Genomic DNA, 14,975 nt, shown 5'->3' on the forward strand with positions numbered 1-14,975 from the left:
TCTTGCAATGAACACAGATCGGTTAACTTTTGTTATCACAATCTATTAGACAGGTCTTCAATAAATATGCGGATTTTATTCCACTTCCTCTTTTATTGTGCCGTACTTTATACCTGATAGTTCGCAGGATACACTTTCCATTAACTTGCTTCGACAAATTTATCGCTGCATCCCAGGATATTCTTTCCATAATTCGATGTCTTTAAAAGCGCATTCGGCTCTCGCCGAGTCGCGGACATGCGTTTTTCCCGGAGTTGCATTACAGGAATGTGCTCCAATAGACGACGTTAAGGATGAAGAATGAGAAGGGGAAGAAGAATCTGGAAACCTTGTCGATGTAAATGGCCGTAGCTCGTCCTTGGCAGCACTGCTCATACTGTACTGTTGGTGGCCTCGTTGGACTTCTGCTCCTTTCGGTATCCGGCCTCATTGGCGTCTACGAGAGGAAAGAGACAAAAAATACATCACGTAGAACAACATGAAAGTAATAAATGTGGAAAATTATTTTGTGGGTACTATTTATTTCGTCTTACGTTTCTCCCTTTTAATCACTTTATTAATCAAGACTATTGCAAGGTAAGTACAGATCATTATACTTACTGGCGATTATACAAAAAAAAAATATAATGCTTGCTAATACAAATTTACTTGCAAACACTGCAAATCCAAGTGTGTCATTTTTACACGCATAAAACGTCTAAAAATGACACATTTGTAGACAAAAGCTCTTTTTACGTGTTCCTTTATGTGTTAAATTACGTCATTTAGCATGTTTAATCGTGGTTAATTAAAAGTTAATACGTTCAATCGTGTTAAATAACGTGATTTAAAAATGACAAGAAATGTGTGAGAAGAGCTTCGGCTAAAATAACACACTTGGATTTGTAGTGAATCAAAGACAAGATATATAATAGTCATAGAAAAACATATTTAACTGCGTAAAGCGTGACTTTTGCTTGCCAGCTACTAAAGAAAAGCGATGTTTATTTCGCGCACGAAACGTTTTATCATAAAGCAAGCAAGAATAAACGCTGCAGTGGTACAGGGTACAAGCAAATATTGCGCGCGACGAATGTAATAAAAACGGGGGTGCGTTCTATGTATAGAACGTGGCGAATTGCAAAGTCTCTGCGTAAGCTACACGGAAGAAAAGAGAGGAGAATAAATATTCCTCTGCGAATTGAGTGTGGGACGCATGCATGCAATAAAAATCTAACTTTGGAACTTGTTCAAGAGGGAAGTTACTCCGTCATGCGATACGATGAATCGTCTAGGAAAGTGGTTGTATTTCGTGTATAAGTGCGCTTCGCCATACTTTTCGTCGCCGATGCTGTTTACCGTATCCGTATAACATTCAGAATCAGAAATAAATATATATACGTTTGCAGAAGTCAATCATACACGTTTTCACAAGGCGAGTCTTCTGCTTTGGAAACAGCTAGAATCGTAATCAGAGTATCGTTACACTAAAAAGTCCGGCTCAAAATTTGTATCAAATTTTTTCTGCGTTGTAGAGTCGCGAGCAAGTGATATTTCCTTTTCTTTTCTCTTATTAAACAAAGTGATATAACTTTATTAACACATCTCAATGATTTACACGACCCCGAATGAAATGTCGATAATTTATAACGGACGCGGTTTACAATGGCAGTGCCCTTTATTTTTAGGTAGCATTTTTATTCAGTTGAGCGATATCGCATCGACAGGACGAAATCGCATTACTCTCGGGCGATGGTGGCCGCCGCGCATTTCGCTTTATCTCGAACTATCAATTTCGCGAAATCGGTGGAGCATTTCGTCGTAAATGTATCGCGCCGCGCTTTTTCGCCCGTTTACCTTGAAGTCGTCGATGGCCTCGCGAAGATCTTCGTCCGAGTACCCTTTCATGGCCTTCGTGGCAACCGGCCCCATGTAGTTGTTCACTACTGCGAATTCCATGAGAGACAGGAAGACGAACACGCTGCACGAAGACATCCACACGTCGATTGCCTTCACGTACGAAACCGGCGGTAAAGATTGCTGAGATTGCGTGTTTTGAGTAGCTGAAAGGGAGATATTAATTCTTAATTCTTAATTATATTCATGATTATATTAGGTACAAATTAATTGACATAATCGCGTTCATCTCTATAAATGGAATAAAAGTAATTTAATTGTTCTCATTTTTCTCGTTAGGCTTTTAGCTATTTTTATGTATAGATATTTGTATATATAATTTATTAATTTAAGTTTGAGATATTATTGAACACTTCATTTTTATGCAAACGTAAATTTGAATCTATTATGTAAATAAGCTAAAATTTCAATTATTACATATTGAGTTTTATTTATCTCTATTTTTATTGTTTATTTTAAATTATGATATAATTTATCGGAATATATATTTATTTAAATAATTTTATGTAATTTTTTAGCTTGCAATAGGTATAAAAAAAAAATTAAATAACGGTTTTACTAAAACCAAAGGATTTATTAAAACCATTTTGATGTAAAATGCAATTAGGGGTAAATTGCAATTTAGCTGATATTTATGCCGTCATTAAGCCCCCGACAAAGCGCTCTATCGTAATCGCAAATATCATGAATAGTTATATCACGAGCGATGGGAGGAGAGACGTCGCCTAACCGAGGGTCAGTAGTGACGTCACGCCAAGGGTGACCCGCGCCGGGATGGCTTCCGGCTTGATCCAGAAGGCGATCCAGGACATAACGACGATCAGAGCGGACGGGATATACGTGTGGAACAGGTGATAACCCAGTCTCCGGCGCAGATTGAAGACAATCTGTATGCACGTGAAGTTTCCGGTCGAGTATTCGATCGTGCAGTCGGTCGTGTAGTTGTTCGATATGTCGAGTTGCGGCAGTTCGATTTCCGGATTAACCACCAGGGGATCGGTCATGTTCCATAGAAATACCAGATCTTGAGTCGTGTGCGAAACTGGAAAAGAATGAGATGTAGAGAATGTAGAGAGATGTAAAACAAAGCGTAATATAAATAAATGTCATATATAAAAATCGTAGAGCTTTGAACAGATAAATGGCATCGACATTTTAAAATGTGATTATTCGTAAATATTCGATATAAATCATTGATAATAATTGCAGGTAATATAATTGTATAAACAATAATTGCAACAGATTATGAACATTGACGCATGTTTTTTTCTGTATTAATGGAGAAAATATTACAACTTATATGTGTATCATTTTATATTATTATATACTTATGTACGATTTTATATATTTATGTGTGAAATAATATTGCTATATATAATATGTAGCTTATAAATTAATTATTAATATATACTTACGGCTTTCGATCATCATCGAGCAAATTTGAGTGTCATGAGGATAGGACTCGAACTTCATCGCGCATGATAGCACCAATGTCAATCTAAAACGAATATTGAACAGTTGTTAACCTAAATATGATATTTTTAATTATACTACGGCTGAAGAAGACTCGGTGAAGTCAAAACGTTCCGTTTTTGTATTATATATATGTAATTTAATAATTATATGGTTTAACACCCATTACTGCTCGATTATTGGTCATTTTCCTTTTAATCGAATATTGCGCTTTTCTGTGATGTGTATTAATCAAATAACATTTCAATTTTTGACACAAGTATATGTTTTACTCGATAGCTTTTTCACAGTGACAAATAATGTTGAAACTTTGCTCTATTTTTGTTTTTGATGAAACATGCATTCGGAAGAGAAACTAAATTCGCGTTATTTTATTGTCAATAAAATTTGACAGAACACGACATGACAACTACTCGCTCCATTCAACATGGATCAAAACTCCAGTAGATAGAAATAAATGAAGCTGATTCGAGTTAGCTATATATATATATCAATGTGAAAGCTGTATATGTGTATTGTATCAAGATTTGTACTGATTGTAAGATTCTTGTTTAAAATTCTCCGACATTTTAATTAACAATAAATTGTTAAAACATTCGTCATTAAAATTAGATCTTACGGAGAAATTAAAGAAAAACATTAAAATTAAATACACTTATTACTCGAACTATTGAAGCTTCGAAGCTAACAGCATCTTCCTCACGTTAGCCGTTATAAAGCTCAATAATAACAAATTTTCTAAACTCTTTTTGCTCAGATTACGATATGCGGCATTTCATTATAAATCAGTATTTTATTATGATAGTTCTGTTCACACAAATGGAAGCTAGTGTCTATAATGCAAAGAGAGAGAGATGAAAGGAATAAGCTAATATTTCTCAAGGAGTTCTATGACGGTATTTTTTTAGTAACTTATGTAAAATTATAGTTATAGTATATCTCTCAATAAAATATTTGCTTGCAATCTTGCAAGATATAATACCTACTTTGTAAAAATTTTTAGAAGTTACATCTTGTATTCTTGGTTTTCTTAGTACTTCTCAGTATCCTTTTATCTTATAGGTACATAAATTTAAATATCCTTTTTGAGTTACGAAATGTTTTAAGTTACTTTTTATTTACATTCACATAAAAACTTGCGTTTTTCATGAAAAGATAATTATTAAAATATTTCCTTTGCCTTTTTTTACATGCATGTTTTGATATTTGTTAATATCATAATAATAAATGTCCAAAGCTATAAAAATCTCACTCAAATAAAAAATTTTATCTCGTACGAGCGAATATAACTTTGCAGTTGCTGGAAAGTTACTCGAGCGTATGTTTGGTACGAAAAAAGTGATTATTTGATTTTAACTTTGTACAAATGAGAGAAAGAGAGAGAGATACAATTGTATTATCATATTATATCGTATTAAATATTCTCTATTAATTCGGAAAAGATTTAATTATCGAGTTTTAATAAGTTCTAATTTATCATTATTATTATTATTAACTCTGACTGACACATTAATAAATTTTTAATAAAATACATTTTTGAAACATATACATAAACATTTATAAAAAAAATTCAAAGAATTACGTGTATTGTTAAATATTACAATAATTTTAAATGAGACTTAATAATAATTAAGATAGACTTACTTAGACATGTAAAGCAACGTTTTATCGTGATATAACCAGAGATAATGATTTGGTATCGACATCTCGTGGAAGGTAACCTTCTTTGCATTCTTGAAGAAGCAGTCGGGTCTCCAGATATTGTGCAACCAATCCACGTCAAGTATCCGGTAATCCTCGGACATGTTTTCCGGTAGCCGCAGCCTAGAGTCCCGCCAGCTCTGAGCGAGAAATATGTCGGCCACGTATGTCTGTCGTCGTGGAAAAATAATGTGAGCAGATGCCGCACTTCATATGTGACCATATGCAGATGGCATAATCATTCTTTCTCTCATGTAAAAATAAAGTGTCTTCTAACTTGCACATACTCTACGGATTATATCTCCGTCATAAATTTCAGAAAATTTGAAAAGCATTTCGCAAAGCAGTATTGTTATTCTTACGTAATATTTAGCATAAATTTGTGTTATTTATATTTGCCTATTACTATAGTTAAAAAAATTTATATATTGGAAAAAAAAGATTAAAATTTTTAGTTGATTTTTTCAACAAGAGTAAACCAATTTTATTTTATATACGTTTATATATAACACATAATATATTTCATTACTATAGTATATACATCATTAAAATTAATGTAAAAAGAAAAAAATAGTTTAATAAACTTTAATATGGATATATAGCGGATGTAATATTCTCTGGGAGAATATTGGTAGAAAACAAATTTTCTAGCGTGTTGCTTATATCGGTCTTTCGCTCACCATCGATTCCTCATTTATCGAGTCCAGACTAAGCACTGTCACGTGAAAATAAACGATGGTGGGCTGACCAAGGAATTTCGGTGCTCTGTGTTTATCGTACTGCTTCGGATTCAAAGGCAGGATATCTCTCAATGACAAGGAGGTTTCCTTCTTTCCGTACTCATCGAAGTCCAGTTCTCTTAAATGTTAAAAGATGAGAGAAACGGTTTGTGTGTGCTAATGGACACCATTTGCGCATGTGTGTTTATTTGTTGAACATTATGTATTTGTTAAAGACTATATGACGAATCGCATTTGACCATCATGTGATCTTGAGAGAAACATATGATTTAATTTAAGAAACCGAATACAAAATACAATAATATATTTAAAGAATTTACCTTTAATCTCTCAAATAATTTATTAAAGCTGTTTAATTAGATTTTTGTTAAACAAAAATAATTTTTTTAATAAAAAAATGTAAATAAATAGAAATGCTGAAAAATAGTACGTCTCTAAAACCACTTTTAGATACGTTTTATAAGTTTTTATCGTCGAAAATTATAAACCACTGCAATGTATTTTTTAATTAAAAGTTATTAATTGCATATTAAAATTAATACTTGTAACATAGATAATAAAATAATTTAAAAAAAACATGGTTAAGATACATGTTGTTATAATTAACAAATAACACGCGGATTATATAAAAATATGTTAATAGTTGGTGGTTGATTCGAGCAAACCATATTTGTGTAAACTTGATTTAAAATTGTCTTGTATATATCGCTGTGAAACCCTTCAAGCCGATAACCTGTAACAAGACTCAAGAATTTTCTCACTTATTTCTATTTAGTAATGTTTACAGATGTAAAGTAATTATTAAGGAATAATATACATATATTTATTGGTTTTATTAAAGGTGGGTCCTCAAACGGGAATTTTATCAAAACATATGGAATAATAATTATTTTTCTAATTATTATTATTTTATGCATTATAATGTCAATAATAATAGACAAGAAAATTTTATACAGTGCTGTTGAACATTTGATTTTTGATGCATATCATGTCATATTTTTGAATGATCGCTGTATAATAATTAATAATAGACTGTTGCTCACTAATTGTGACAAAAGAAGAAAAACGTAGAAGTGTTCAAGTTATAACTGCAACCAATTTCCAGTAATCACCTTAAAGGTTAAATAATAGCTATAACAGCGATATCGCTGGGTACAGCGATTTTTATGGCAGCAGCATCGATGACACTCATAAATTATTCACCGAGCACAAGAACTGGAGTGCGCGCAGAGTCTGTTGGCAGTTTCATTATTACAGAGTGGATGCTATTTTTCTCAATCGGGTCGGTCACGTCGATGCCACGATTGCTAACCATATACGACTTTCTTTGTTCAATTAGAATGTGATTGCAGTATTGATTGAGAAACAAATGCGTCGGAGAATGCGGTATAAAGACGTGTGATATATACCTATTTAAATCACAACGCGTTTATAATCTGCGTCATATATGATCTAGTGTATGATCCAATTTATGATGCAATAAACATCATGCATGCAAGAATAATGAAACTTATAACTGTACTTATCTTCAACAAGAATTTTATTACTATTTTAATAATTTTTAAATAATTTTTCTCTTTCTCCTTTTTTACAGTTATTAGCGAAAATATTACATATAATTACATATAATTAGCGAAAATGTTACCTATTGTTCTCTCAGCAGAATTCTCTTCTTAGAATTTTTAAAATAAAAAAAAATATAATAATTTAAAGAAAAGTTTAGATGCAAAATACTATTTTTACCGAAATTGCTGATGTTGAAATCGTGTAATATCTATAAAAATGATTGTCCGGCAAAAGAAGTGTGATTGCGTTATACTCACGGAAAATGCGGGGCTGTCATGTCAAACAGGGCATACAAGTAGCAGCATATGATCAGCAGAAAATGCCACGTCATTCCTGAAGAGAGCGGAGAGTATGGAGAGTGATACGGATGGCCCGAAAAAAAGAGCGGCGCATGTAATGGAGTTGGCAGAGTACGTCATAAAAAATTCATCGACGCGGAGGGATCGATGAGATCGTTTTGAACTCGCGAGCATCAAAGAGACTCCTGTCCTTCTGTGTGAGCGAAAGGTTGTGTGTTACATTCGTTTCTACACATACAGGTCTATTAATATTCCAACATAACTGTGTAATTAATCCGATTTTTAACTCGATTGACAATGCGAACATTTTGTTTCACTTTTTTGTTTCTTGCTACATATTGATGGCTAACAATATAGGCAAATCTTTGTCTATTGCAAATTTTAAATTAATATCGATATATAATTTAAATGCACGTGATTTGATGGAATACAGAAAATAATACGTTAGAATTATTTCATAATATTTTAAAAGTTATTAAAGTTTAGAGTACATGTAATGTTAGATTTAATATTCTTGTCTTACCCTCTGATTGAGAAACTTAACCAGTTATTGGAATTTCCGCTTTCTCATTAATCCGCGACCTAGCATATTTTACGGACCGTTTCCCGCGTTGCATCTCTCATTTTTAAATTTTATGGTCCTTCATACGATAATTTTCCGATCCAATTTTCCACTCACCGATCAGCTGCACATTCTATCGTTCGAAAATCCGGCGAATGCTCTCGACAAAAATCGAGCGAAAGTTGTTAGCCTCTCGCTCGAAAATCTTTTCCACCGGACGATCACTTCCGGTTCCTCGTAAATCAATGAACATTTAAATTATATCTAAACATAGCGTCTCATAAACGAAGCCATTGACGTAGATTGATTTTGCAAATCTTGACGAGTCACGACATCAATCATCTATTATTATATGAACCTATTGAATCAATCAACAGAAGTTATTTTCATCGACAATTTTCAATAACAATATTTCGCATTATATTTTGATTGATGAATATTTTAATTAATATCTTATAATAATCTTAATTTAATAAATTCATTATTTTTGTTCGATTAATTAATATTTTATAAGTAAATAGAATTGTTTAAATCAAGCTTTTTATAAGAAAATCTATTGACAATTGCACAATGAAAGCTCAAGTTAGTTTTTAAGCTATCGTTTTAAATCATCCTTCATGAATTAAACGCACTTTTTATTAATATTAACAAGAAACATTATTTCTAAATAGCATTGTATATAAATAAGAATAAATTTATACAAATGTAATCTGTAAATGTGTATATAAAGTTATACATATACATATAATACAATAAAATTTTATTTAATATATCTATACTATTATATTATATAATATTACACACATAAAAGTAAAAGAAGTTTATATTATAATAAATATTAAAATATATTTTTAAAAAATTTTAGAATAGAATAGTTTCAAGTATAAATTATTTTTACCAAAAAAAATAATAAAAAACCATTAAACCATGTTAGTAGTATACTAAATGTCATACACAATCACTTAAAAATAAGAATTTTGAGCAAATACATTAATAATTGTGTAAGACTGCAAATAAAACAAAGATTTACTTTATATGTATCTAGATTATCTAGAAAGTTTTCAGAAACATTAAAAAATACTCTTAAACTCATCTTGAGCCTCAAATATCAAATAAAGGCATAGTTGCTAAAGATTTGGTGTATGTAATAAAATAAATTGGAAATATAAAAAAAGACGTTATTGAAAATTATCTAAGATTAATTATTTTATTAATTTTGCACACGACATGATCTACGGATATTAAACACGACTATTGACCTGTTCTACGACTGACGCATCTTCTTGTCAATTTTGATTTAAATATCGTTGATAGCTCGTTGATTGCGTTTCAATCCGCGATGTCTTCCAAGATGCGAGGCTTCTTCCGTCTCTTTTAATCACGATTCTCGGAAACGTCGAGGAAACGTCGAAGAACGACGCGGATTTTATCGCGCGTTCGGTACTCCAGATTTGTTATACGGAAACTGGCCATACCGCTGTACTTTCCTTCTCGTCGTCCGTAAACCACCCTGTCGGTCGGCTGTCTCTAAGCCAATTTGCCTATCGACAAACTGATTAAGCCCTACTCTCTTTCATCTGCAGTATCGTGTAACATCTAAGCACGTGGGTTCGAATGAGAGATCCTGTAATTTTTCAATTAAAAGCATGTCGTAAAAGATGGTAGGGCAAAAAAACGTGAGAAGCTGAAAATGGATTATGTTTATTACTTTGATTTCCATATATCATAAAAGAAGTCCATCAAAAGCTTGGTATTAAAAAATAATAAATAAATTATAAAAATGCTTAAAAATAAAATAAAATTGTTTTTAACTAACTTGCAAACTGTAGAAGTGTTAAAATATGTTATTAATAATATGTATACATATATGTTAATTCTTATTAATCCTTATTAATAATATATTTCTTTATGTATTAAGGATAAGTATTAATATATCTTTGTATGTTACTAATTGCTTCCTCATAAAAGAAGCTTTGTTTTCGTAAAAAAATTTTTTTTTAGTTGCTTTTGCCAATGTGTTCAGAATGTTCTAAAACGTCAAAAAATCGCTATTTTAAAAAATGTCGGTATGTGTGTATGTATGTGTGTATGTGTGTATGTCTGTGCCAAATTTACCGAAATTTCTATAACTCCAGAACTGATCAACCAAATCTTAACGAATTGTATATGAAATAGGGGTAGAAAAGACTGAAGTATATAACAAAATTAAAAATAAACCGATATCTTAAAATTTACAGAAGTTAAAGCTATTACAAACATTTTTCTAAAAAGTAGGGACCTTTGATCACGTATAAAGCTGAGTCTAATCAACCAAATCTTAAAGAATTATATATAAAATAGAGATAAAAAAAAGACTGAAAAATATAATAAAATTAGAAGTAGATCGATATCTCCAAATTTGCGGAAATTGAAGCATAAACAAAAAAAAAAAAAAAAAAAAAAAAAAAAAAAAAAAAAAAAAAAAAAAAAAAAAAAAAAAAAAAAAAAAAAAAAAAAAAAAAAAAAAAAAAAAAAAAAAAAAAAAAAAAAAAAAAAAAAAAAAAAAAAATTTTTTTTTTTTTTTTTTTTTTTTTTTTTTTTTTTTTTTTTTTTTTTTTTTTTTTTTTTTTTTTTTTTTTTTTTTTTTTTTTTTTTTTTTTTTTTTTTTTTTTTTTTTTATTTTTTTTTTTTTTTTTTTTTTTTTTTTTTTTTTTTTAATGAGTTCTGGAGTTATAGAAATTTCGGTAAATTTGGCACATACACACATCAGAGTTGAGAGACCTGTATGTAAGACCGTGATCTTAAGACATCACTTCCTCTATGAGGAAGCCAAGTGCAAATTTCTAATTTGCACTATTTTTTTACTCTTGTTCTTGTTATATATCTAGTAAACCTAGTAAACCTAGTCAACTAACATTATATCGAAATTATAATTTCCTACTTAACAATTGTTCCGTGGATCAAAGGCGGACTTATTTATTGCATTTTATTTTGAAGAAAGGATTAATATGTGTAAATTTATTGATCGCAAACATATTGTATTCGCGTGTAATTTCGCATACTTCAGCATTCAGCGTTACCGTCAAGAAAAGAGAAGGGAGAAGAAGCGGCATTTTTCGAGCGGCTTCAAGATTGCCGTGCGCGATGTATTTGTCAAAAAAAAGGCGAAGTTTAAGGAGTCTTGGAAACGACGCGGAGATGTTCGGTCTTACAAATGTATTGTGTCTATTATAATATTATCGTTATAATGACGAAGTGATAGTGATATAGTGACGTGGTATTACATTATCGAGCCGAGCCTCGAATACACGATCGAGCTGTGCCTCGTACACGCGATCGAGCCGAGTCTCGAGCACGCGAGAGAGCCGAGTCTCTTTTCCTAACGCGCTAGAGAGCCGAGTCTCTTTTCCTAACGCGCTATTGAGCCGAGTCTCAATATACGGGGCCCCGTTAACGACACCGAGTGTCACCATAATTACACGTATTCGTCTTGTTATCAATCTGTGTCCTGATTGTTATTGTACACGTTCTCAGGGGTTTTTATGCCGTAACAGGCTTTTCCCCATGAGCCAATAAAGGATCATTTCCCTTGGCTCAAAAATACGACTTTTTATTTCGCACCGTTCCAGTATTCGAAACCAGGAAATCTTTACGCATTGAAAAGATTTTCGATTATACAACAATATAACTGTTATCTGCAACATGTGTTATAAATTTTACTTATATTGTTGACTGGGAAATTATAATATTAATATAATATGCCACACTCAGAGAAAAAATTTGTACCAGCAACTAGAATTTTTTTTGTTAAAACGACTACAAATTTGTAGATAAATAGCGCCTCAACTATGTATAAAATAGTTGTAATAACAACAATAAATAAATTGTTTAAACTACAAGAAAGTAGTGGCATTAACGAAAAATATATTGTGTATGCAAAAAGTATGTTGTAGTAACATGAATAATTATTCATTGTAGTGATATCAACATAATTTTTAGTTGTCTAATAAAAAATAATTTTTTATTTGTTAAACTAGAAAACTTAAAAGTAAACATTAAGTGAAAAATCACTACACGAAAAATAAGAATTTTAACGTAAAAAATAATTTTATAATTAATATACGTAGGCGACTAGTGCCTGAAAATATCTGCTTTGGTAATTGGTTCCGTAGGGCGTAGGGGGTGTCCTTATATACAGGTCGGTGCGGAATTTTGAACTCGAGAGAATGTACGGGCGATGCGATGCCTAGCGGCGACGATGCAAACTGTCGACCTTACAGTTACCGCGCGGGCGAGTATTACTGGTTACTGGTGCGCTTGGAAAACTAGTTACAAGTAGTTAAACTGCAGAGTTGCCAAAAAAATAGTTGCCACAACTACTTAGATTTCTCTCAGTGCACTGTTAGTTGATGCTTACCGGGTTAGCTTGTTTATATCAGTTTTACTTTTATTGATCCGTGTTCCTTTATTTTTTATATATAATACTTTTACACAAAGTATGTATTTTATTAAAAAACTTTTTTTTAAAGTAAGGTTTTACTATATATGTTATTACTAATATTAAATTTAAAAAGATTTCCTTTAAACAAGCACGCATTTCTGCTTTAATCGATATTTTTTTGAATCTGAAGTAAAGTTGTATTCAAATAATTTTTTTGCTTCTCATTCGAATAATCTCAATTGATCTTCAATCAAAAAAATGACGCTTGAGGATCAAAATCGCCATTTATTTAATACATTTTTTAATATAACTGAAATGACAATTATTTATAAAAATCTGGATTATTATGGTAAACTTATCGATAAAGCGATTATTTGTCGTTAAAATAATGAATATCGACGAACCAACGTGTTAAAATATCCACTGTCGCCATCTGATCGTAAATACTATATACAACCTAACTAGCTCGAAAAATTATTAAACTTACTTTTTCGTATGTTTGTTATTGATTATAGAATGATTATTCTTTATTTTAACAGAAATTATGTAAAATCGAGAAATATTTCTAAATTGTTATATTTTTCTGAGCATATTTGCAGTCGATACAAAAGCTTTCCCCTCTTATTAGAAGCTGTTAACTATATCTTCTTCAGGCATACTATCGATAACGGCAAATTTATAAAAAGAAAAGAAAAATTGCGTTATGTAAAATTAATTTTAATTGGTTAATAACCAATTTTTTTATAACTATATATATTCAAATTCAATTAACAAAGAACTGAAGCTTCACTGGTAAGTTAAAATTTAGTTAATAGTTCATAAATGATATGCGAGAGGCCACTTTTCTCATATACATCCTCCGAAATCGATTAATGATTTTGTTTTTTTAATGATTAGCAAGTTTCTTTAGATTAGCGATTGTAAAAACATAATGATTTGTTTCTTTTTACATTGCTTACAAATTTCTTTTTAATTAAATTTGACTACAATAATATATCTTATAAATATTTGTATTTAATAATGTATTTAATAAATTATAGCTTTATATAGAAAAGAAAAGCATATAAATAGCATATAAATTAATAGGGGAAACCGGGGCTAAACCGACACTATTTTTTCAAAGACAATTTTTAATATTTAATTAAAATGTTTAGGCAAATTTTTTCAATGGTATATATATTTAAAGAGTGTTTCTTCAGGTACAAAATTGATTCAGGAAGTTTTGCTGTATGTCGCTTTGTTTTGCCGCCGGGAAAGGAAAAGTGACGCAAAGAAAAATTTTCAAATTGAAAAATGCCGGGGTAAACTCGACACTTTGCCTGATCGACACAATTTGATCTGGAACTTATTTTTTATTGTCTGAAACTAAATATACATTTGTTTATCGTGTATTTAGAAAGTACAAAAATTTGGAATTAAGTAAAACAATCATTGGAAATAATGAGAACAAAAATTGTTGAACATTCAATTATTTTCATCTGAACTCATGTCTGAAAAACAATCTATGCAAGTAAATTCGCGATTACACGTGCGCACACATTTGTCATGGGCCATATGCTGCATTAACAGCATCGTTTATTATTGGGTACCAATAAAATAGCGTGTCGACTTAGCCCCTGTCGTCGTTTTTTACTTTTGTTACTCCAAAAATATACAAATTTTGAAAATATGCAAAAATTATTATCGGATTTGTATAAAGCATCGAATTTCTCATCAAAATCACTTACCGGTAGATTCGCAAGAGTAAAGCTCGATGAAAGAGTAGACATTTTTGAGAGATCAGAAAAATTACTTTTTACTATCAAAAACGCTTATATCGCGTTAATAATGACACTATAACTCAGAATGTTACCAAATTCTGTTGATAATACTGGCACATAAAGACGCATTTACAGTAGGAAAGGCAAGTTTCTACGATAGATTTAAATTGGCAAAAAGCCTATGTCAAGTTTGCCCCGTTGTCGGCTTAGCCCCGGTCTCCCCTATATAAATAGATTTGAATTAATTAACATTTCATCTACTTGTAATAATCATAGACTTATGAACATCGCGTAAAATTTTGCATTAGCTCTGCTATTTAATAATTTTAAGTATAACTTACTGACTATATGTATTATATTAATTATTAAGAATTTAGCTAGTTAAGCATTACTATAATGCTATAATTTTTTATAAAAATATTGTATAATTAAATATAACATATATAAATTAATATAATTTATACAAAATCATATATATTCAAGAAAAAATATAAATAAAAGACAATGTGTTGAATAAAAGGGGATGATTGGCTATGTATCGAATAAATAAACGATAGC

The 14,975-nt window shown here is 30.8% G+C and overlaps 1 protein-coding gene across 4 annotated transcripts; it reads right to left on the reverse strand.

Annotated features, from left to right (window-relative positions):
* Nucleotides 1–40: 40 nt before the first annotated feature.
* Nucleotides 41–9,771, reverse strand: Hiscl1 (Histamine-gated chloride channel subunit 1). Of its 4 annotated transcripts, none has more exons than XM_077405689.1 (9): nucleotides 9,497–9,771; nucleotides 8,355–8,595; nucleotides 7,634–7,868; nucleotides 5,751–5,928; nucleotides 5,014–5,240; nucleotides 3,312–3,394; nucleotides 2,627–2,938; nucleotides 1,837–2,042; nucleotides 41–436 (listed from the first exon to the last, which is right to left on the reverse strand). In XM_077405689.1, exons 3-9 carry the CDS (start codon nucleotides 7,705–7,707, stop codon nucleotides 260–262), a joined length of 1,257 nt encoding a protein of 418 aa, XP_077261815.1. In that variant the 5' UTR covers nucleotides 7,708–7,868; nucleotides 8,355–8,595; nucleotides 9,497–9,771; the 3' UTR covers nucleotides 41–259. The 4 variants fall into 4 exon arrangements, with proteins under 4 accessions (XP_077261815.1, XP_077261814.1, XP_077261813.1 ...); XM_077405688.1 differs by having other exon boundaries at nucleotides 7,634–7,860; nucleotides 8,199–8,595; XM_077405687.1 differs by having other exon boundaries at nucleotides 7,634–7,865; nucleotides 8,199–8,595.
* Nucleotides 9,772–14,975: the final 5,204 nt, after the last annotated feature.

The sequence above is a fragment of the Temnothorax americanus genome, unplaced genomic scaffold (assembly GCF_048541705.1).
Source record: "Temnothorax americanus isolate GAGA-0224 unplaced genomic scaffold, ASM4854170v1 Scaffold2, whole genome shotgun sequence".
Classification (NCBI taxonomy): Eukaryota; Metazoa; Arthropoda; class Insecta; order Hymenoptera; family Formicidae; genus Temnothorax; species Temnothorax americanus.

What these genes read in the sequence shown, in the direction of transcription:
- Hiscl1 (XM_077405689.1), bottom strand. Translation starts at nt 7,707, where the DNA reads ATGACGTGGCATTTTCTGCTGATCATATGCTGCTACTTGTATGCCCTG. An exon ending in ATGACAGCCCCGCATTTTCC is followed by an intron (nt 5,929 to 7,633) that starts GTGAGTATAACG and finishes TTAACATTTAAG; the next exon opens with AGAACTGGACTTCGATGAGT. An exon ending in CGATAAATGAGGAATCGATG is followed by an intron (nt 5,241 to 5,750) that starts GTGAGCGAAAGA and finishes CCACGACGACAG; the next exon opens with ACATACGTGGCCGACATATT.